This window comes from Callorhinchus milii, unplaced genomic scaffold, assembly GCF_018977255.1.
Source record: "Callorhinchus milii isolate IMCB2004 unplaced genomic scaffold, IMCB_Cmil_1.0 Scaffold1, whole genome shotgun sequence".
In the NCBI taxonomy this organism is placed as follows: Eukaryota; Metazoa; Chordata; class Chondrichthyes; order Chimaeriformes; family Callorhinchidae; genus Callorhinchus; species Callorhinchus milii.
In genome coordinates, this window is record NW_024704742.1 from 38295910 (window position 1) to 38318836 (window position 22927).

Genomic DNA, 22927 nt, shown 5'->3' on the forward strand with positions numbered 1-22927 from the left:
CACTGAGCTACAGGACAGGATACACTTTCCTAAAGCGTAGTGCATAGAATTGGACATAATACTCCAGCTGAGGCCTAAATAATGATTTATAAAGGTTTAGCAAAACATCCTTGCTTTTGTACTCTCTGCCTGTATTTATACAGCCAAGGATCCCACCTTCAAAGACTTGTGTATGTGAACCCACAAGTGTCTCTGTTCCTGCACCTCCTTTAAAATTGTACCATTTAGTTTGGAGACCTGTAACTTAGTGGTTAGTGCACTCGCCTCGCTAGCGAGAGGACCTGGATTTGATTCCTGGGCAGGGCAAAACATTGGGCGAGTTCCGTTACTCCACACGCCTCTGTTTACCTAACAGTAAGTAGGAACTCGGTTGTTAGTCGAATGGCAGATCAGTTTTCCGGGGATAATAATCTCTTCAAAACTAAAATTAAATAAATAATAATAATTTGGTCACTCAATCCATGATTGTTTATGGGACACTGCTGCGCGCAATTGGCTGCCACGTTTCGCCCACAAAATATACAGTCAATTCACTTTACAGTATATTCTGTGAAGCGCTTTGAGACATGTCGAAGACATGATAAGGCGCTATGTCAAATATAAGGATTATTATATTGTATATTATATGTGTATATCTTATATAGCCTTTCATTATTCCTCCTTCCAAAATGCATCACTTCGCACTTCTCTGCATTAAATTTCATCTGCCATGAGTCTGCCCATTTCACCAGCCTGTCTGTCATCCTGAGTCTGTTACCATCCTCCTCACTGTTTACTATGCTTCCAAGTTTTGTGTCATCTGCGAACTTTAAAATGTTGCTCTATATACCCAAGTCCAGATTATTAATTTATATCAAAAGAGCAGTGGTTCTAATATGGACACCTGGGTGACACCACTGTTTACCTCTCTCCGGTCTGAAAAATAGCAGTTCACCATTAATCTCTGCTTTCTGTATCCCAGTGTTGTGATTTCCGATCCCTGAGTTCAAAATATAACCCAACAATCCAAATTAGTGTAACAGAATTTCCTATTAAACAACAGTTAAAACACAAGCAATTACAGAATTAAAGGCATACTACCAATTCAAATGATCCTGTAATACTTGTGGGCAGTTCCGTGCAGCAACTTAATTTCCCATCTTTCTATGACTCCTTTGGCAACTGCCCAGAATACTAGCAAACCTTTATCTTATACCTAAACCTTATCACAGTTTGTTATGTATATGTAAAACATGGATTCAATGCTGTGACCAATCACAGCCCTTCTTTTTTACCCCAATCTTGATATATCTCATGTCTTCCCACTCCACACGCCTTCGGCTAATCCTAATTTCTTTAGTTATCCAGGGAGCACTAGCTTTCGATGCTCTACCTTTCCCCCTCATGGGAATGTGTTTAGTCTGTGCCCTAACTATCCCCTCCTTGAAGGCCTCCCATTGCTTGTTTACTGTTTTACCTGCCAACCTTTGTTTCCAATCCACTTGGGCCAGATCCCTTTCCAACTCACTGAAATTAGCCTCTTCCAGTTGGGTAACTTAACCTTGGATTGTTCCTTGTCCCTTTCCATAACTACTCTAAACCTAATTATATTGTGATCACTAGTATCCAGTTGCTCTCCCACTGACACAGTCTCCACTTGCCCCTCTTCATTGCCCAGAACTAGATCCAGCACTGCTTCCTTCCTCGTTGAGCTGGAAACATACTGATCAAGAAAGTTCTCCTGTACATATTTTAGCAATTCATCCCCCTCCTTGCCCTATACACTTTTTTTCCCCAGTCTATGTAAGGATAATTGAAGTAATAAACAACAACTATAACTTGGATTTATATAGTGCCCTTCACGTGGGATAGGATCTCGGAGCATTTAATCCCTGATAACCGTAATTTTACTGTTATTATTGTCAGTAAAAGTAACAGTATATTGGTAGCAAACAAGTCAGTCAGTTTGCATACAGTGAGATCCCATAAACATCCATGAGGTGAATGGATCAGATAAGAAGGTGGAGTCAAAAATGTAAGTCGCAGATATAAGAAAATAGCAGTACAGAGCACTGACTTAATCAAGTCTAATTTTTGTGTTGGGTGTCATCAACAATATTTATATAGCACCTTTCACATCCGCAGCATGCCTCAGTGCACTTCACACAGCTGTCTAAGAGCCTGAGCTGGGGCGGGGGCAGGGGGAGGTGACCAAAAGCATAGTTGAAAAAATGGGGGGAGGGAGCAGGCAAAGAGGCTCTAGGATGAAGTTCTTCTAGAGATAGGGGGCAGAAGGGCTGAAAGCTTATCTACCAATGGGATTGTGGGAGGCTGTAGAGGTGGTGAAGGGTTTTGAAATTGAGGAGAAAGGGGAAGGACTGTGGGAATGGGAAGCCAATGGAGACAAGCATGGGTGGGGGTGATGTCCTCTTCTGTCCTATGGCTCTGACCTCCTCAACCTCCCCGGCCTATCACTCAAACTCACTTAACTGGTGCTTGTCCTAGGCTTCAGGCTCAACACATAGCTGTCCTTCCTATCCCACATCTGGGCCCTGACCAGGACCGTCTTCCTCCACCTCCGACTCATTGCCCACCTCCAACCATAGCTTGTGGAGTCCTGTAGCTCAGTGGTTAGAGCACTTGCCTTGCAAGCGAGACACTTGGATTCAATTCCAGGCAGGGCGAAACCTTTGGCAAGTTTCCTTACTCCACACGCCTAATAATAATCCCTCCAAAACCAAAAACAATAATAAATTCGTCATTTTTCAATCTACGACTGTTTGTGGGACATTGCTGTGCGCAATTGGCTGCCGCGTTTCGCCCACAAATATACGGTCAATTCATTTTACAGCATATTCTGTGAAGCGCTTTGAGACGTCGAGAAGGCATGAAAAAGCGCTATATCAAATGCAAATACAAGGATTATCCCAAACGCAGCCAAAGCATTCATCCAGGCATTTGTCAGCTCCTACTCAACTACTCAAATGCTCTTCTCACCGGGCTCCCCAGCTCCACTATCCACAAAATCCAGGTAATCCAAAACTCCACCACCCACATATTCACCCGCATACTCATACGCACTAAACTGCATACCCCCATCACATCAGTTATAACCAGGTTCCACTGGCTCTCTATTGCCGAGCAGATCGATTTCAAGGTACTCACATGTCTTCAAATCTCTTCATGCCCTGGCACCTCCCCACCTTTCCAACCTGCTTACCCCCCAACCCACAACCTCTGCTCGGCCGGCCTTCTGCATGTCCCTCGTGCCCTCCATTCCACCATCAGTGTCCATGATTTCAGCCACTGCGCCCCAAAACTCTGGAACACTCTTCCTCTATCCCTCTCCTGGCTCATCAATGTTTTCCGTCACTGTTAAGTGCATGAGACGTTATTTGTCCATTTAGTATTTTCGACCTATCCGTATATTATAGTAGGTTCCGCAAATAATTATTATATAAACGCAACGGAAAAAGTCATTAAACCTGATATGTGAATGTGTTTAATTTTTTTTAATGGTGTGAACTTTCCCTGGTTGGCTTAGGCAATTCTAGTGATTAAGGTGATTGTGTTCTCTGACAATAAAACCATGAAGCTTATTATAAAAAAACATACAAAAAGCTTAGATTTATGTATGCAAATCTGTGAAATTGGTACACGCACCTGTACTTCTTTTTACACGAAGATTTCTACCAATAGCAGATGAGCATGGCAAGGAGCCAAACCACAAGTGAAACTATATAACATTGTGTTTGGAACGCTGTGCAAACTTTGTTGGATTTTCAGCAAAGTAGAGAAAGATCTTCACAATTGATTTTTTTCCTGACACTGGTGAGTAGTTTACAGATTTATTTTTACTAGATGCATTGTGTGTGATGTATTTTATATGCAGAGAAACAATTGTCGATAATAGAGTGATTTAAATACACATAAAATGGAATTGGCTGAATTCAGATTTGTTGTGTTTTTGAAATAGTCATTTTTGAGCCAGATTGTCAGAAGGTTGGGGTTCAAGCCCCACATCAGCACTTTGAACTCATATGGAGTCCTGTAGCTCAGTGGTTAGAGCATTCGCTTTGCAAGCGAGACACCTGAGTTCAATCCCAGGCAGAGGGCGAAACCTTGGGCAAGTTTCCTTACTCCACACAGAGCCTAATAATAATCCCTCCAAAACAATAATAAATTGGTAATTTTCAATCCACGACTGTTGTGCGCAATTGGCTGCCTCATTTCGCCTACAAATATACAGTCAATTCACTTTACAGTCTATTCTGTGAAGCGCTTTGAGACGTCGAGAAAATGTGAAAAGCGTTATATCAAATGCAAGGATTATTATTATTATTATTATATTATATTATATATAGTGTGGGATGATGATCCAATACAATGCTGGGAGTATGCTGCATTGTGGGAGGTGCTGTCCTTTGGATGAGATGTTTCACCGAAGTCCTGTCTACCTATACAGGTGGACATTAAAGAAGCCATGGCAGTATTTGAAAAGAGAAGGCAGTTTCTCATGATGTCTTGGTTAACAATCTCCCAAATCAAATTGGTAATTTATTTTCTGGCTATTTGTGGGACATTGTTCTGTGTAAATTGACTGCCGCATTCACCTACAACAACAAAGTCACACCACTTAACATTATAACCTGTAAAGTGCTTTTAGATGTCTTGATGAGATAACCAAAAGTGAGGCTTATTATTGTATTTAGTAACCATGCTTTTCAAGTTGGAACAAAGAGCTGTTTAAGGGGTTTCTCGGGTCCGTAACTCTGTCTGTCCAGCGTCTTGGACGTCTTCCCGACTTGAAAGGCTCTATAAAAATGTAATTTTGTTGTTATTGTTTAAGTACAAAGTCATTGCAGTACCAAGTGTTTTCACAAAGGAGACTGAATCCGAACCTTACATCGACGGGGGTGAAAAACAATTTTAGATCCTAACACATATTCATAGTTAAAATGTAAACTCTGTGAAGTACTTAGATTATGTTATTCATTATATTTTGATTTCACTGAAACATTTGCCAAGTCATTGATAGAGGGATTTATACAAAAATAATTTCATTTGCTCTATTTATTCAATATTATTTGTGTCTATTGAACTTTTTAAAAATTAACACATTGTGTCGAAAGCCAACGTGGAACAAAGAGCAGTCTCAAGAGTTATGAGCAGTGTGTGTGTAGTACACTACTGAATGTTAATGAAGTTGCCTGAATCTGAACCTTATACTTATAAGAGTAAAAAACAGTTTCAGATTTTAACTGTTTTTCAGAGTTTAGATTTGAACGACCTGAGGAGCATAGAAATGTGATTATGTTTGTGATTTAGCACCTGGCTCTGAGTCAGAATATTAGTCCTCAATCAGAGAACTAAGTGATATAGCGCCTTATCACGTCTTCAAGACGTCTCAAAGCGCTTCACAGAATATACTGTGAAGTGAATTGACTGTATATTTTGTGGAAGAAACGCAGCAGCCAATTGCACACAGCAGTGTCCCACAAACAGTCAATGATTGAAGTGACCAATTTATTATTACTATTTTTTTCCCTGCCCCAACATTTCGCTCTGCCGGCAATCAAACCCAGGTCTCTCACTTGTGAGGCGAGTGCTCTAACCACTGAGCTACAGGACTCCACTTATAATTTCTTAGTAAATGCATTATATGGCAACCGGGTCACAGATGAACTCAGAATTGTAATTTAAGGGATGTTAGCAGAAAAAAAAGTCACATTCGAAATTCCACTTAATCTTAGGCTCTAAGACTACTTTGTCTTAAAAAATTAACATCACACTGAATTCTTAAATTCATTCTTCATTTGAAAGCTGGTTGTTTTAAAGAACTGCTGAAAAACAACTTCTATGTAAATTCAGGCTGAATTTAAGAATTTCCCACAGTTCCATGTCATCTTAAATTTCAAGTCATAATGAGGTAAAATTTCCATTCCGTATTACACACTTCGTGTTCAGTAAAGTTGGTCACTGATAAGATATTTCATTATAGATGTGCATCACCAAAGATGGCCCATGTAATCCTGAACATAAATTTATTCGAATTATACCTTACAATAAGAATATTATTGCCAACGTTTCCCTGGGTGGTATCCAATTACAATAGTTCACTCAATGAGTGAGGACTGTTTTCTACGCTTGTAACATCTTTATTTTAGATTGTGAAACTCACTGGTTGAATCAGATAGTACAGATACATTCAAGAGGAAGCTGGACCATCACACAAGAGGGAGGGTAATAAAAGCGTATGGGAGGGAGTAAGGAATGGGTGATGTTTTGTGTAGAGTATAAACACTGGTCTCATTGAGCCAAGCGGCCTGTATCTTTTCTGTATGAACTTTGTAATGTTGAAAAAATAACAGCTGAACGTAAATTTATTCCAATTATACCTTACTTTCCCTTAGGTTTTAGCTCACCAAATAATGCCTAGGGTCACTTCCCCTTTCCACTCTCCCTTGCTCAGCATCCACCCCTGCCACTTTGCAGCACTCTGAGATACTGTTCTGTGTGAAGGCCCTCTATAAATCCAAGTTTTTATTGTTGCAAGTAGTGTCAATGGCTGACCATTCTGTCTGCTTCATCAATGAAACTTCATGGTGTAAGCATGACTCTTACTTGGTGAGCTAAACCCTAAGGAAAAGTACAATCATATCAGAATAAATACCTAGCTAGGCTTCACTGCCTCCCTATTACCATGAACTGAACTTTAAGATACTTATTTTTATTTTCAACTTGCTCTACAGCCACTATCTTTACGATCTCCTGCCTGCAGTCCTACTCCCCCACTCACTCCGCCTCCTTCATGTCTCGCATGTCTTTGTGGTGTTTTTATCTGAATTTATGTTTCAATGTGCTTAACAATGTGAATTAAGTGGGAGTAATTCAGAGGCATGGTTGAAGAAAGCTTTTAAAACCAGAGAGTAAAAGGAAGCAATGCAAAGTCATTTTACAAAAGTGTTTCAGGGAACTGTGGCCTGACGACTGCAGGCCCAATGGTGGAATACAGAGAGGGGGAAGCAACCAGTAAATTAAAGGCAGAAAAACTGAGAGAATAGGCTGGAATGGAGAACTGGAGAATTTTGCCAGATAGAGCTGAGTCAAGCTGCGGAGAAGCTAAAAATGAAAGCGTCACTGGCAGGGGATGATCAAGAATTCTGATGGCAGTGGAAAAGTTGAAGAGTTTCAGAAGCCAAACAGGATGATATCAGTGACTTTCATTTTAGTGTAGAGCTGAGAGCAGCTCTTAGCACCAATACATAATTCTTGTTTTTGATATAGAACCTATTGCATCATGAAAACATCTCAAAGAGCTTTAAAGGATTTTACTGTAAAGCGCAATGACTGTATTTTGTAGACAGACACAGCAGCAAATTTGCACACAGTAACATCCCACAAACAGCCATGAAGTGAATGACCGTTTTTTTTAAATCTCTCACTTCTCACTTGGAGCAGAGAGTCCAGCAGTGTGAGGAGGGAACTGAGTGAGGTAGAACAGAGTGAGAATTCTGTTAAGGAATTTGGTGAGAGTGGGAATTTGGTGTAGAGGGGGAAAGAGGTGCATAATTATAAAATATATAATAATTATATTAAAATAATATAAAACATGTCTGGGAATATGGCAGGGCAGCTGAGACCAGTTGCATGCACAATGTGTGCCATGGAGGAACTCCAGGATACTTTGTGTGCCCTGGACAAACACGTGTGTAGGAAGTGCCTCCGGCTCTTTGAGTTTCAGCTCAGGGTTTCTGAGTTCAAGGAGAGGTTGGTATCACTACATTGCATATGGGAGGCTGAAGAGTACATGGATCGAACATTCCAGGATGTGGTCAATCCACAGCCACAGAGGGTTCAGAAGGAAAGTGAGTGGGTAACAACCCGGCATAGTAGGAAGAGGGGACAGGCAATACAGCAATCCCCTGAGAGTGTGATACTCACAAACCAGTTCTCTGTACTGAACACCGGTGAGGGTGATGACACCTCTGGGGAGGGGAGTCAAAAGCAAATGGATGCACGGGCAGACACAGCGAAGAGTGTCAATGCAATTGTCATTGGGGACACAACGGTGAAAGGAGTAGACACGCGTTTCTGCAATCAAAGTCATGACTCTCGCATGATATGTTGCCCCCCTGGTGCAGGGTTGAAGACATCATGGAATGGGTGGAAAACGTTCTACAGGGGAAGGGGAACATCCAGAAGTCGTGGTCCATGTTGGGATCCATGACGTAGGGAAAAAAAGGGCTAAGATCCTACAGGGAGAGTATCAGAAGCTAGGGAATAAGCTAAAGAGTAGGACCTCAAAGGTGGTGATCTCTAGATTACTTCCCAGTGCCTCGTGCAAGTGAGTATCAAAACAGCAGGATGAAACACATGAATGCACGGCTGGAGATATGGTGCAGAAAGGAGGGCTTCAGGCTCCTGAATCATTGGGACCAGTTCCGGGTGCAGGTGGGACCTGTACTAGGTGAATGGCTTGCACCTGAACAGGGCTGGGACCAATGTCCTCACAGGGAGGTTACTAATGCTGCACAGAAGGGTTTAAACTAATTTTGAGTGGGGAAGGAAATCAGGATGTAGCATAAGAGAGGACAAACAAGTTACATAGAGGGCTGGGAGAGACGAATAGCAAAATAATGAGTAATCCAGAAAAAGAAGGGATTAGACGGAGGGGAAATGCAGATAGACTCAGTCGGTCTTGGAGTGCATGTGCGTATATGCACGGAGATTGTGAGCTGCAGGCTCAAGTTGCCACATAGGGTTATGATGTAATGGCAATAACGGAGACCTGGCTCAAACAAGGGCGGGAATGGGAGCTGAATATTCCTGGCTACAATGTATTCAGGTGGGATAGAGAAGGAAAAAAACGAGGGAGGGAGGTGGTAATATTGATTAAAGACACGGTTAGGGCCCTGGAAAGGGACCATGTGCTAAAGTGTCCAAAAACAGAACCTATTTGGTTAGAGTTAAGGAGCAGAAAAGGAGCTGTGTAGGTGTATACTATAGAGCACCAAATAGTGGGAAGGAAATAGTCAAGCAAATCTGCAAGCAGATTTCAGATGCAAAACCAACAGAGTAGTGATAATGGGGGACTTCAATTATCCTAACAGAGACTGGCAAAATAACAAAAGGGCAAGAAGGGGGAAGGATTCCTGAAATGTGTGTAGGATAACTTTCTGGATCAGTATGTTTCCAGCCCAACGAGGAAGGAAGCAGTGCTGGATCTAGTTCTGGGAAATTAATTGGGGCAAGTGGAGCAGCTTTTAGTAGGAGAGTATCTGGACAACAGTGATCACAACATCATTAGGTTTAGAATATTTATGGAAAGGGACAAGGAGCAATCAAAGGTGAGGATATTCAACTGGAAGAGGGTTAATTTCAGTGAGTTAAAAGAAAGATTGGCAAGTAAAACAGCTAATGCACAATGGGAAGCCTTCAAGGAGGAGATATTTCGGGGACAGAACAAATACATTTCCACAAAGGGGAAAGGTAGGGCATCCAAACCTCCCTGGATGAAAATGGAAATTGGGATTAAAATAAAATAGAAAAAGGAGGCTTATGATAAATGTCAGGTCCAAAATACAGAAAATAATCAAATAGAATATAGAAAGTACAGAGGAGAACTGAAAAAGGAAATAAGAGGAGCAAAGAGATTGTATGAGAAAAGATTAGCAGGTAACATAAAAGGGAACCCTAGGTCATTTTATAAGCATAGAAAGAATAAAAGGTTAGTCAAGGTAGGGTGAGTCCAATTAAGGACCAAAAAGGAAATCTTCTTGTGGAGGCAGAGGACATGGCTGACGTATTGAATGAGTACTTTGTATCTGTCTTCACAAAAGAGGATGCAGCCAATGCTACAGTATCGGAGGAGAGGGTAGAGAAATTGGATAAAAATAAACCAAGAGGTGGTACTAAAAAGGTTGTCAGTGCTCAAGGTAGATAAGTCATCTGGTCTGGACAGGATGCATCCTAGGTTACTGAGGGAAGTAAAGGTGGAAATAATGGAGGCTCTGGACACAATCTTTCAATCCTCCTTGGTTACCGGGGTGGTGCCAGAGGACTGGAGGGTTGCAAATGTTTCTCCCCTGTACAAAAAAGGGGCAGAAGGATAAACCCGGGAACTACAGGCCAGTCAGCCTAACATCAGTAGTGGGGAAACTTCTGGAGACTATAATCCGGAACAATGTAAATTTTCACTTAGAAAGATATGGGTTAATAAAGGACAGCCAACACGGATTTGCTAAAGGCAAATCATGTCTAACAAACCTGATAGAGTTTTTTGATGAACTAACGGAGAGGGTGGATGAAGGTAGTGCAGTCAATGTAGTTTATATGGCTTTTCAAAAGGCGTTTGATAAAGTGCCACATAAGGGACTTGTAAGCAAAATAGAAGCCCACGGTATTAAAGGGACAGTGGCAGCATGGATACAGAACCAGCTGGGAGACATGAAGCAGAGAGTGGTGGTGAACGGTTGTTTTTCTGATTGGAGGGAAGTGTGCAGTGGTATTCCCCAGCGATCAGTATTGGGACCACTACTGTTTTTGATTTATATAAATGACCTGGACTTGGGTATAGGGAGTACAATTTCCAAGTTTGCAGATGATACTAAGCTAGGAAAACTGGTAAACAGTGAGGAGGATAGTAGCAGACAGTAGCAGACTTCAAGAGGACATAGACAGATTGGTAAAATGGGCAGACACGTGGCAGATGAAGTTTAATATGGAGAAATGTGCAGTGATGCATTTTGAGAGGAAGAATGAGGAAAGGCAATATAAGCTGATGGTAGAATCTTAAAGATGGTGAAGGAATAGAGAGACCTGGTATTCATATAAGTAAATCTTTGAAGGTGGTAGGACAGATAGATAAAGCTGTTAAAAAAGCATATGGGATACTAGGCTTTATAAATAGGGGTATAGAATACAAAGTCAGGAAGTTATGGGGTAAACAAGGAGAAATTATTTCAGGTCGATAACCCAAGGTCACCGATTTAAAATAGTTATTAAAAGAAACAGAAGGGAGGTGAGGAGAATTTTTTTCACACAGCAAGTTGTTGGAATCTGGAATGCATTGGCTGAAATGGTGGTGGAAGCCAATTTGGCAACAACTTTTAAAAGAGAAGTAGATAATTATTTGGGGAAGACATGTTTGCAGGGCCCGGGAGAAAGTAGGGGAGTCAGATTGATTTGAATAGCTCTTCTCAAAGAGCCAGCAGACACGATAGGCCGAATGGCCTCCTTCTGTGCTGTATAATTCTATGATTCTATCATTCTATGCAGTTACTTAAAGAGCCCGAGTCTGAAAGGCTGGGGTTGTGACGTCCCTTTCTTGTTTAAATTGGAAACATGTTTAAAACTTTCATGGGTTGTCCTGATTGCTGGAACAGCAAATACTTTAACAGTCTATTGTTTGGCTTCATTCCTCTAGCACTTCGAAAGTAATCTGTTGCATATTATATATCTGCAATATCCTGTCTCAGATAATGATTTTGTTAAGCAACAATATTCATCTGCCAAGAGTTACAGACTCCGTGGCATGTGAAAAAAAAGCTGAACCTCAGCCCTTTTTACTAGTAACGGAAATAATAATCCTTGCATTTGATATAGCGCCTTATCAAGTCACTGAGATGTCTCAAAGCGCTTCACAAAACATATTGTAAAGTGAATTGACTGTGTATTTTGTGGGCGAAATGCTACAGCCAATTGCGTACATCAGTGTCCAACAAACAGTCCTATTTTTTTTTCTACTTTCTGTAGGAAATCAAATGCAAAGCAGTGAATCCTAAATCTATGAGAAATTCATGTGCTATTCCTCATTTGGGTAGTTTGTTGTTGTAGTTTTCCATTGAAAGAACTGTCTGAGAAGCTTGCTGTTATTTGTTCAGGTAGGAACTACCTGTTAGGGCTTTGGTTTGCAGGGTTAATGGGAGGTGGGTGGGGGAAATCCTTGCCTCCAGTGAAGGTGACTGGACCAGATCAAAAGTGCAAATTGACCTTCAATTGGCTTTCTGTCTAGTAACCTTGATATTTTGTTACTTTTATTTCTAGGTTTGTATTCACAGCTGTGCATCAAACAAAATGGCTCAACAAAGTAATGTTGTAATAGTAAACCAGCCTATGCTTAGAAGCTCCCAAACAGAGTGGAACTCTAGCCTCCTGAACTGCTGCGATGATGTTGGAATATGTAAGTAAAGGTTAAAAAGTTGTACATGGCAATTATTGACTATCTTCCAGAGCAAAATCAGACCTTGGCTGGGATAAGGGATAATGAAGCTTGACTTGAGTTTAAGGTTTACTTTTCTGTTGATTAAAAGTAATTGAAAATCTTGATAATTTTAATTATTAATTCCTCCAGATCACATAACAATTAGTACTCCTCACCTAAGGTAACACCACTCAAGTGTTTTATAAGGGTGCAGTAGGATGCCACACAAGGGAAAGGGGAGAAGGCAAAAGGAGAAGGTGGCTGAAGGCACTTGCGAAGAGGGAGGGTTTGAGTGGAATTTGAACACAGAAAGACATAAAGAGAGGGTGAGACAGAAGGGTTGCCATATTACAAGTAGAATATTGAATCAGTGGAGGAAATGAGGCAATAAAGAAAGAATGGTCAGGTTAGAGCCTCTTACTCCTGACAACAGCCATTTGAGAGGGACCTGATCGAGGTGTTTGTAATTATGACAGGGTTTGATAAAGTTAGAATTTTTAACAGATCAACTAATAACCATGTGTAATACTTGTCATTCAACAAAGCTAAAATATTCTTAAGCAATTAAAATGAAAGCACACAACCTAATACACCAGGTATAATAAAAGTAATACAGTAGTTTGCTCTTGTCCTATTTACTCAAAACACCTTGGTCCTGAGGAATCACTGCACGACAGTTGTTTCCTGTGCTAGAAGAAAAATGTTTCCCCTAGTCACCTCTATGAAGCATTTTGACAGGTCCTCCCGCATGAAAGGTGCTATACACAATAAACTCCTGAAAACTCAATCCTGGCTTAACTTGTCAAAATGTTGTCTATATCCCAGCAGCATTTATCTCCGTATTTATACACATGCCTAACTCACCACTTCAGATCACTCGTCACTGAGCCCTTTTCCCTTGGAGTGACAAGTTATCAGAGTTTACTGAAGATGTAAAATGCTGTTGTGCACAGGTGCAAAGTTTGTGCATACACGAGGTTGCTAGGGATATTCTGGCTCTGGCTACATCCAAGTACTGCCAAACTTGCCCAAATGCAAGGATTATTATATCTGGTCAACTTCAAACATACAACACAAATTTATAGTTGTATACAGCTCTTCACGTCAGGAGCATGTCCCAAGCGCTTAACAATTGAGGCTTGGCTTCTGAATTGGGGGTAGGAGCCAATCGAGTGGAGAGGCGAAGGATGACCGAAAACATGATTAATAAGATAGGGCTTAAGATGGGCCTAATCAACATATTGCATGGCAACAGGATTTTTTTTGCCAGAAAAGAAGGTAAGTCTTTATACTTTTGCACTTTAATATCAGAGATAGAGGAAGTGAAAGAGAATATTAGAGAGATTCGGAGAGAGTGAGACAGACATAGCTAGAGAGGAAAAGCCTGTGAGGGAGAGAGAGAAATAAAGGAATGTGATAGAAATAATCAGAAAGATAATGACAGAAAGAGAAAGAGAGAAAGAAAGAGTAGGACTGACACAGTGTGGTACTTTATTGACAGTATAGGTCCAGACGGAACTTTTTTTAAAGTTAGCATTGTGGCCAATTTATTCTTTGCAGATTATACACTGTCTGCTTATCTGCAAAAAGGCCAATCCCAATTAGTACTGATCAGGGCAAGATTAAGGGATCGGGGCGGACCCTAAAACAGATTTGGGGGCCCTTTGAACTATGCACACAAAATATGCAACAATATCTTTTAAAATGCTTTCTTGTGTGACTTCATAGTTGCAAACATGTCATCTACATGATCAGAACTTAGTGCATGTGTCAAATCACACTCGATATACAAGGATTGCGCGTGCATTCAATCTATCCTGGATCATTGTAGATCTGAGTGAGTTTTTGATGAGACTCATCTTTAAGAACGAGAGTTCACCTTCACAGACTGTTACTGGTTATGTTAAGAATGTACAAAGAACAACAGCCACGTTTGGAAATGCTGATTCCACCAAGTGATTCTGTGTCTTATTCTTCAGCATGTCATGCGGAATCTTCTCACACTTATCATGTGATATGAAGTCCAGAAAGTGCACAAATTTATCAACACTACATTAAAATGTTTTTTCAGCACCACTAAGATAAGCTCTATTGCTGCTGACATGGCTCCTGCTCGCCACGCTGCCTCTAACCTCCCACCTGGTATAGACTGTAACTATTTTATTCTTACCTCAAATATTACAACACTCAAACTGTAAAACCCACACCAGTTGTCCTCCCAATATCCCTTTTCGTACTTTCTGGCCTTCTTTCTTTGGTTCCCAGTTAATTGTCTGTTTCCTCTTAAATGATTATCCAATAACTTTCCCCTTTTTATTTTGTTTTCTCCTTTTTTTTCCTTCTGTGACTTAGTCCTGTTCAGTCAATTTTTGAGATTGTGTTACTATTCTTTTGGACCTGGTGGTTTTTGATGTTTCTACCACCCCTTGATCTTCCTTCTGCTCTTTACCTTCCTCCACCCTTCTTTGCCAGACCTCCCATGCTGTTCTTCTATACATTTTTCCCCTTCCATCTTTAATCCAATATGACGTTGGGTTTTTATCCTTTTACAACATTTCTCTTTTGTCCAATCCTCCATTGTAGGTCTCTCTTTCTGAACCACATTATTTCCTCTTTTGTGAAAGTTTTCTCTCTTGGTTCATTCTGTGGTTTCTTTCCATATCTGTGCTGTTCCTGAGACCACAATTTTGTTTCTTAATAAGTTTCTCAACCGTTGTGATGATAGTATTTCTGCCTGAAACTGTCCCTTGTCCTCTTATCACTGTGTTCTATAAGCTAGTGGTGTTTGTCTGCCTTCTGAGTTGTCTGCCTTCTTCCATATTCTTTACAGTTTGTATGACCCATTCCACCATGTCATTGCTCTGGAGATAACATAATATGTAGGAGCAGGAGTAGGCCATTTGGCCCTTCGAGCCTGCCCCACCATTCAATCATGGCTGATCTTCTAATCTAACTCCAGCTAATAACCTGACCCTGCCTTATCCCCATATCCCTTAATTCCTTTTGCAATAAGAAATCTATCTATCTCAGTCTTGAATATGTTCAAGGACTGAGCGTCAACAGCCCTTTGCAGTAGCGAGTTCCATACATTCACCACCCTTTGAGGGAAGAAGTTCTTCCTCAACTCAGTGCGAAAGGGCTGGCCTCTGATTTTAAGGTTGTGACCCCTGGTTTTAGTTTCTCCAACCAGGGGAAACAATCTCCCACTATCTACTCTATCATGCCCTTTGATGATCTTATAGGTTTCTATATGATCCCCTCTAATTCTTCTATATTCTAGAGAATATCGGCCCAAATTGGTCAGCATATCCTCGTAACTCATCCCCTTCATCCCTGGTAGTAACCTGGTAAATCTACGCTGCACCCCTCCAAGGCAAGTACATCCTTCCTTAAATAAGGAGACCAAAACTGCACACAGTATTCCAGGTGTGGTCTCACCAGGGTCCTATACAGTTGCAGAAGACTTCCCTACTCTTATACTCTAATCCTTTCATAATGAATGCTAACATACCGTTCGCCTTCCTAATTGCTGCTGCACCTGCAGACTAACTTTCTGTGATTGGTGTACAAGGACACCCAAGTCCCTCTGGACGCTAACACATTCCAATCCCTCCCCTTCTATAAAATAACCCGATCTACTGTTTTTGCTACCTAGGTGGATGATTTTGCACTTCCCTACATTATACTTCATCTGCCACCTACCTGCCCAATCACCTAACCTATCTATGTCTCGCTGCATTTTTTTAATGTGGTCCTCTGTGTTGACACTTCCTCCTAGTTTTGTGTCATCCGCGAATTTAGATATATTAACTTCGATGTCCTCATCATGATCGTTGATGTAGATGGTAAATAGCTGAGGCCCAAGGACTGATCCTTGTGGCACTCCACTAGTCACATCCCGCCAATCTGAAAAGGACCCGTTTATCCCTACTCTTTGTTTCCTACCCGTTAACCATTCCCCAATCCACGTTAATATGCTCCCCCCAATTCCATGGGCCCTTTTGGACTAACCTTTTATGCGGAACCTTATCGAATGCCTTCTGGAAGTCCAAATAGACCACATCCACTGATTCACCCTTATCTAGTTTACTGGAAATATCCTCAAAAAGCTCTATGAGATTTGTCAAACATGACTTCCCTTTTGTAAAGCCATGTTGACTTGGCCTAATTATATTGTGCTTCCCTAAATAGCGCATTACCACATCCTTAACCAACGATTCTAAAATGCTTCCTATCCCTGATGTGAGACTAACTGGCCTATAGTTCCCCATCTTTTCCTTTCCACCTTTTTTAAATAGTGCTGTGACACTTGTGATCTTCCAATCCATAGGGACTGTTTCAGAATCCAAGGAATTTTGGAAGATCAGACATAAGGCCTCCACTATCTCATAAGTTACCTCTTTATAACCCTGGGATGCAAGCCATCCGGACCAGGGGATTTGTCACTTTTTAGTGCTAACAGTTTCTCTAGCACCAATTCTCTACAAATGAAAATTTCCCTAAGTTGCTAACTGTCCTTATCCCCTTGGTGCATCTCTATTGTTAATAGAGATACCTCAGGGAAGGTATTTTATGTTCTATTTCCCACTGCCCCGTGAATGTCTTGATTGCATGCTCATAATTTGTGGCTCATTATCACTAATTATTTCCCTTGGTATTCCATGCTGAGCAAACGTTGCCTTGGTCTTGTTTACTATGGTTTTGGATGTTGGGTCATTCAACTTTGTGCACTCACTCTATCTCGATGTATAATCTACTGTTATGAGGTCCTGTTTGCCATTATAATAAAACAAATCTGTTCATACCTTGGTCCAAGCTTTACTTGGTTCGTCATACCACATCATTACTTTGTGCCTTACCCAGTTTTGATATTTTGCACATGTTTCGCTCTTGTCAATGTAGTCCTCTATCTGCTTATTGATGCCTGGCAAAGCATTACTTCTCTAGTTATTCTTTTTGCCTTTTCTATTCCCCAATGTCCTTCATGTACATTCTTTCAGTATTATTGTTCAATCCCCTCAGTAACCGAAAACTTTTTGCTGGTATACTTCATGTCTATAGTCTCATATTGGATACTTCAGCCTTGATGCTGCTAATCGTCCCTCTCCTGTGAAAAAAATGGGAAAGATTTTTCACCTTTTCTTTTGAACTCTCTGTTTCCAGGTTTCTGTGGTTTGCTCTGTCCGTGTTGGTTAAGCTGTCAAATTACAAATGACCTGCACGAGTGTTGCTGCTGTGGAACCTCGGTAGCTATGAGAACTCTCATCAGAACAAAGTACAACATCCAAGTAAGTTGCCAGATATTACTGTCACATTGAAGTCATTTCAGAAGAGAGAGTGTAACCATGTGTCCCAGCATCTGATACAGACAAGGGCAGATTTACCAGCCACTCCATCTGGATAATGGTGATGTGGAGCGTTGGGTCAGAACTGATCTTTACCATTACAAACTGTGTACAATTTCATCAATTGCTTTTAACAGTAAAAGCTATTTCTATACATTTTAGATAATGGTCTTAAGACTATATGCAGGTTGTATTTTAGACTTCAGATAACTGAGAAACGTTTGGCCAACATTCAAGCTTCTCCACCAGAGTATTTCCCATACTCAGTGTGTCAGCCTGGCTTAATTCATAGCTCCCTCGCTTCTGAGTCAGAAGGTTTTGGTTCCAATTCCTGCATTGGGACTTTAAACTGTTAGTCTAGGTTGACACTCCAGTGCTGTGCTGGGGTAATACTGCATTGTCAGAGATACTGCTTATCGGATGAGATATTAAAGTGAGGTTAAGCGCTCTGACACGCTACCCTGCATGGAGGGTGCTATATAAGTGCAAGTTGTTGTTGTTGAGGTACCATCTGCCTGTTCAGGTAGACGTTAAAAACCCGTAGCACTATTCGAAAAGAAAAGTTTCTCTTGGTATCTTGGCCAAAAGTCCCCCAAATAAAAATTGCTCATTCACTGTATTGTTTGTGGAACACTTCTGTATGCAAATTGCCTGCCGCGTTTGTCTACAAATATATAGTCACTGTACTTTAAAGTGTGAAATGGTTTGAGACATTTTGGTGATGCCATAAGGCTCTATATGTGGAGTCCTGTAGCTTAGTGATGAGGGCGCTCACTTCGCAAACAAGACGACTCGGGTTCAAATTCCCAGGCAGGGCAAAATGTTAGGCAAGCTTCCTTACTCCACATGCTTCCGCTTACCTATGTAGGAACCTGGTTGTTGGTCGATTGGTGAATTGTTTTCCGGGGGTAATATTCCCTCAAAAAAAAGTGTGGTCACTCAATCCACAATTGTTTGTGAGACACTGCTGTGCGTAATCGGCTCCTGCATGTCGCTCACAAAATATACAGTCAATTCCCTTTACTATATATTCTGGGAAGCACTTTGAGATGTCAAATGCAAGGATTACTAATTTACCCTTCTGTGGTTTTTTAGGGATCCATCTGCAATGACTACTGTGCAACAATGTTTTGCCTGCAATGTTCCCTCTGCCAATTGAAAAGAGAAATAAAGCATCAAATGTGAGGAGACCAGATGTTTTAAAGCTGTATTGTAACTGGAATGGTAAGTGGAAGAAACCATCTGCTTTTCAAGGGAGTTTATTTGGCTGTTCCTACATAGAATTATATAACTGTACAGCACAGAAGGAATTATAGAATTCTAAGGCATGTGCCCTTTGCAAGAGCTATCCAAATTAATCCCCCTCCCCAGCTCTCTGCCCATAGCCTTGCAAATTTGTCATCCCCAAATATCTGTCCACTTCTCTCTTGAAAGTTGTTATCAAATCTGCTTCCACCACCCTTTCAGGCAGTGCAACCCAGATACGAACAATTCGCTGTGTGAAAAAATTTCTCCTCGTCTCTGATTCTTTCAACAATTATCTTAAATCTGTGTCCTCTGGTTAACAGTTAACAGTGGAAATAGTTTCTCCCTGTTCACTCTATCAAGTCCCCTCATAATTTTGAATACCTCTATTAAGTCTCCCCTTAACCTTCCGTGCTCCAAGGAGAACGGTCCTGGCTTCTCTAGTCTTTCCACATAACTCATTCCTGGTACCATTCTGGTAAATCTCCTTTGTACCCTCTCCAAGGCCTTGACATCTTGCCTAAAGTGTGGTGCCCATAATTGAATACAGTACTCTAGCTGAGGCCTAACCAATGTTTTATAAAGGTTCATCATAACTTGTGTATTCTATGCCCTTATTTATAAAGCCAAGGATCCCGTATGTGACATCTTTTCTAAAATCCCCTGAAGCACTTTGAGATGTCTCAATGACATGATAAGATACTATATAAAATGCCAAGATTATTATTATCTTGATGTGAACAATAAATAATAATCCTGCCACATGCTATGTGCCTGACTAGGAGCATTTACCTATTGGAGCTTTACCTCATGTTTACAAGACAAGCTTGTTCTCTGCTATCCTGATCAAATGCTGATCAGACATCAAGTCCTGGGTGAGTCTGAACTGCCTTTAGCTAAATGTCAACAAAATAGGCTTAATGATCACTGTGAGAGCCCAGTTACCTCTGTAAGGAATACCATTACCAGTTGGTCAGTTGACCTTTCGAAGAGGAACAAAAGAGTGACAGCAGAGTTGACATCGTGGGAGGACAGGGTCAGTTCTCAGGGTCAACCTGCTGCATCCCACGACCTCTGACTCATGTTCATTCCTTTCGCTTCAGCAAAGACCCTTCATGAGGGTCAGGTGGCTTTTGATACATATTGATCAATACTTTAGCACGAGTCATTTATTTAAGAAAGTTGAGAGATAAAAACATTTACATTCTGTTCCAGTGCGTTGCAGCCGCCCCTAAACGATACTTCAATATGTCCAATTTATTTCACTAATCATCTTTATTCATTTGAAGGTCTAACATTTGAATTGATGACTAACAAGTGGCTTATTTGCTTTGCAGCAAATACATTGATTGATGGATCGTGACATCAGCCTTCAAAGATCATGGAAATAAAACAAATTGAAAATAAATTCACGATATGATAATGTCAACATCTACCACCATGAATATCGGTGTTTGGTTCCCTTGCAGAAAATCTGACAAATTCCACTTTCTCCTAGGTCCCAACTTCCCTCAATATCATGTACCCCGCCCCCTCTGCTCTGCCCCAGCCCCTCCGACCCAACCCCTCCGCTCCACGCCCTCTACTCTGCCCTGCCCCCTCTGCTCCACCCCACCCCCTCTGCTCTTCGCCCTGTCCTCCCCGCCCGGCCGCTCCGCCCCTCCCCCTCCACCCCCCACCCCCTGCCCCCAGCCAATATGGTTGCCAAGCAGGTAGGTGACTTCTTCTTTAGATTCCTTCCCATGAAGCTCTTAAAATATACACAGTGCAACACAAAGTCTCTTCCCTCTGATCTTGTTTAATCCTGCATAAAGTGAGTAGATGAGTGAGAGCAATGCACTGTTCAAATGCACTGGGCTGCTCATTGCTTTCAAAACTTCAAGTAAACACAGCTTCCTCAAAGACGTAGTTATAATATCATATGTCCTTTACATATGTAGGTACAATAGATATTTTTGGTATTTTTTGTCGGTTTCGGTTTTGTGGTAGAAAAAAAGAATTTTATAAGAACTAAGAACTTTTATACTATGTTTAATGAGAATGTACACCTTGCTGGGCTAGGTATAAGTCTATGTTTATGCCTTTGACTATCTTCTGTTGTACTTTGTGGTTCATTTCGAAATAAATTTTATACTAGACCATCAGCTTAATTCCTACAACAACAAATGGCATTTATATAGCACCCTTCACATGGGATAGTACGTAACAGTGGCAGAGCCTAACCATGAGCCAAGGAGAGATGGGAGGTGACTATAGGTACATTCAAAGAGGAAGGTTTTCAGGTGTAGTCTGAAAAGAGGGAAAGCAAAGGGATTGACGAAGAGAGTTCCAAAGCATTGGGGCATAGTGACTAAAAGCATAGCCACCCATGGTGGAGCTGAGGGGATGAGGTATGTGTGGAAGGTGTGAGCTAGCTGAGCAAAGTGTGCAGGTAGAGGAGTGGGTATAAGCAGGTTGGAAAGGTAGGGAAGTGCCAGAGTGTAATTGATTTGTAAGTAAGTGTGATATCAAACCATTCTGCAATAGAGATCCAGCAGAGCCTGACATGGACTGGGGTGATGGTAGTGCAGAGTTTGGTACAGGCAGTGGAGTTTTAGATCAGTTGGATTTTGTGGGTGATGGAATTCAGGAGACTGGCAAGGAGGGCATCGGAAAAATTGTGGAGGGAGAGTTGGGAAGTCCGGTGAGTTAGCATAGTCAAATCTGAACATGATGACAGCATCTCTGTGGTCTGAGGGAAGAGTTAGTGATGGAAGCAGGCAATGTTGCGGAGGTGGTGAAAGGCAGAATGGGTCATGGCACAAATTTGAGGTTTAAAGGATAATTGACGGTCGAGAAGATACCATACTGACTCGTTAAGATGGAGTATGCATGATTTGTTGCTGATGGTAGACAAGCAGGAGAACCTCTGTCTTGTCAACATTCAACTGGAGCAAGTTAGTTCTCATCCAAGACTTGATGTCCAACATGCAATCAGTCATAACAGCAATGGTCCTGGAGTCGACGGCGAAGGCAGGGAGATAGAGGTGGGTATCATTGCAACATATGTGGAAGTTAACCCCATGCCTGCGGATAATTTTATCAAGCGGAAGCATGTACATATTAAAGAGGAGAGGTGGTGGCTGGAGGAGAAACCGTTCGTGGATAAAAAGTGGAGACGATGGGAAAGGTAAGAGTGAAACCAGGCAAGGACAGAAGCGTAAAGATGGAGTTGAGATAAGGGTAGGGGAGAAGAACTAAGTGGTCAACAGTGTCAAAGGCAACAGAGTTATCGAGAAGGTTGAGGAGACAGAGATCCCTGGTCTCGTAACTTTTACTAAGGCTGTCTCAGTATTGTGGGCAGCACGGAAACCAGATTGGAGAGGTTCATACAGGTAGTGGCGAGAGAGGAAAAAGCAAAGCTGGGAAGCAACGACTCATTCCAGAACTTCGGAAAGAAAAGGAAGGTTGGACTGGTAGCGAGAGAACAGAGGTGAGTCAAGAGAAGATGCTGGGAACACTCAGCAAGTCAGGCAGCATCTATAAAGAAAGGAAAGTGAGTCAATGTTTCGGGTCCACTTCATCAGAACTGGGGCATGTTGAGAGGGAGAGGCTTTAAAGGGCTAACAGAGAGGGGAGGCAGGGCAAGGAAGACAAAGGAGAAAATGGGTGATGAAGTCAGAGTGCGAGTGGGAGGGAGAGTTGAAGTGGCAGGAAACCGGAAGCTCAGGATTGTGCTTGCGGACAGAATGGAGGTGTTCGGCAAATCAGTCACCCAATGTCCGTTTTGTCTCCCCAATGTAGAGGAGACCACATCGTGAGCACTCTGACCTCTCCATCCATAGTCTCCTACGCTGTTCCAATGAGGCACAGCGCAAGCTCGAGGAACAGCACCTCATTTATCTGCTAGGGACCTTACAGCCCTCTGGCCTCAATATTGATTTCAACAAATTCAGACCATAACAGTTCACTTTCCCCTCCCCCACTTCTATGACCATTACCACATCATCTTGGTCCCAGACACACCTTTTCTCTCTCTGGTCTGCCTATTTTGTTGCAATTAACGCCTCTATTGTCCTGTTTTGTTGCAATTCCCCCTTTTTGTTTTGCATCATTAATACCTCTTTAACCCATCATCCCCTGTCCTCTACCCCATTTTTTCTTTTATCTTCCT

The 22927-nt window shown here is 41.6% G+C and overlaps 1 protein-coding gene across 1 annotated transcript; it reads left to right on the forward strand.

The window, feature by feature from the left end:
* The first annotated feature begins 3791 nt into the window (after positions 1-3791).
* LOC103175771 (placenta-specific gene 8 protein-like) lies at positions 3792-20912 on the forward strand. Its single transcript, XM_007888950.2, has 5 exons — positions 3792-3810; positions 12028-12163; positions 17348-17472; positions 18625-18753; positions 20112-20912. Exons 2-4 carry the CDS (start codon positions 12058-12060, stop codon positions 18712-18714), a joined length of 321 nt encoding a protein of 106 aa, XP_007887141.1. The 5' UTR covers positions 3792-3810; positions 12028-12057; the 3' UTR covers positions 18715-18753; positions 20112-20912.
* Positions 20913-22927: the final 2015 nt, after the last annotated feature.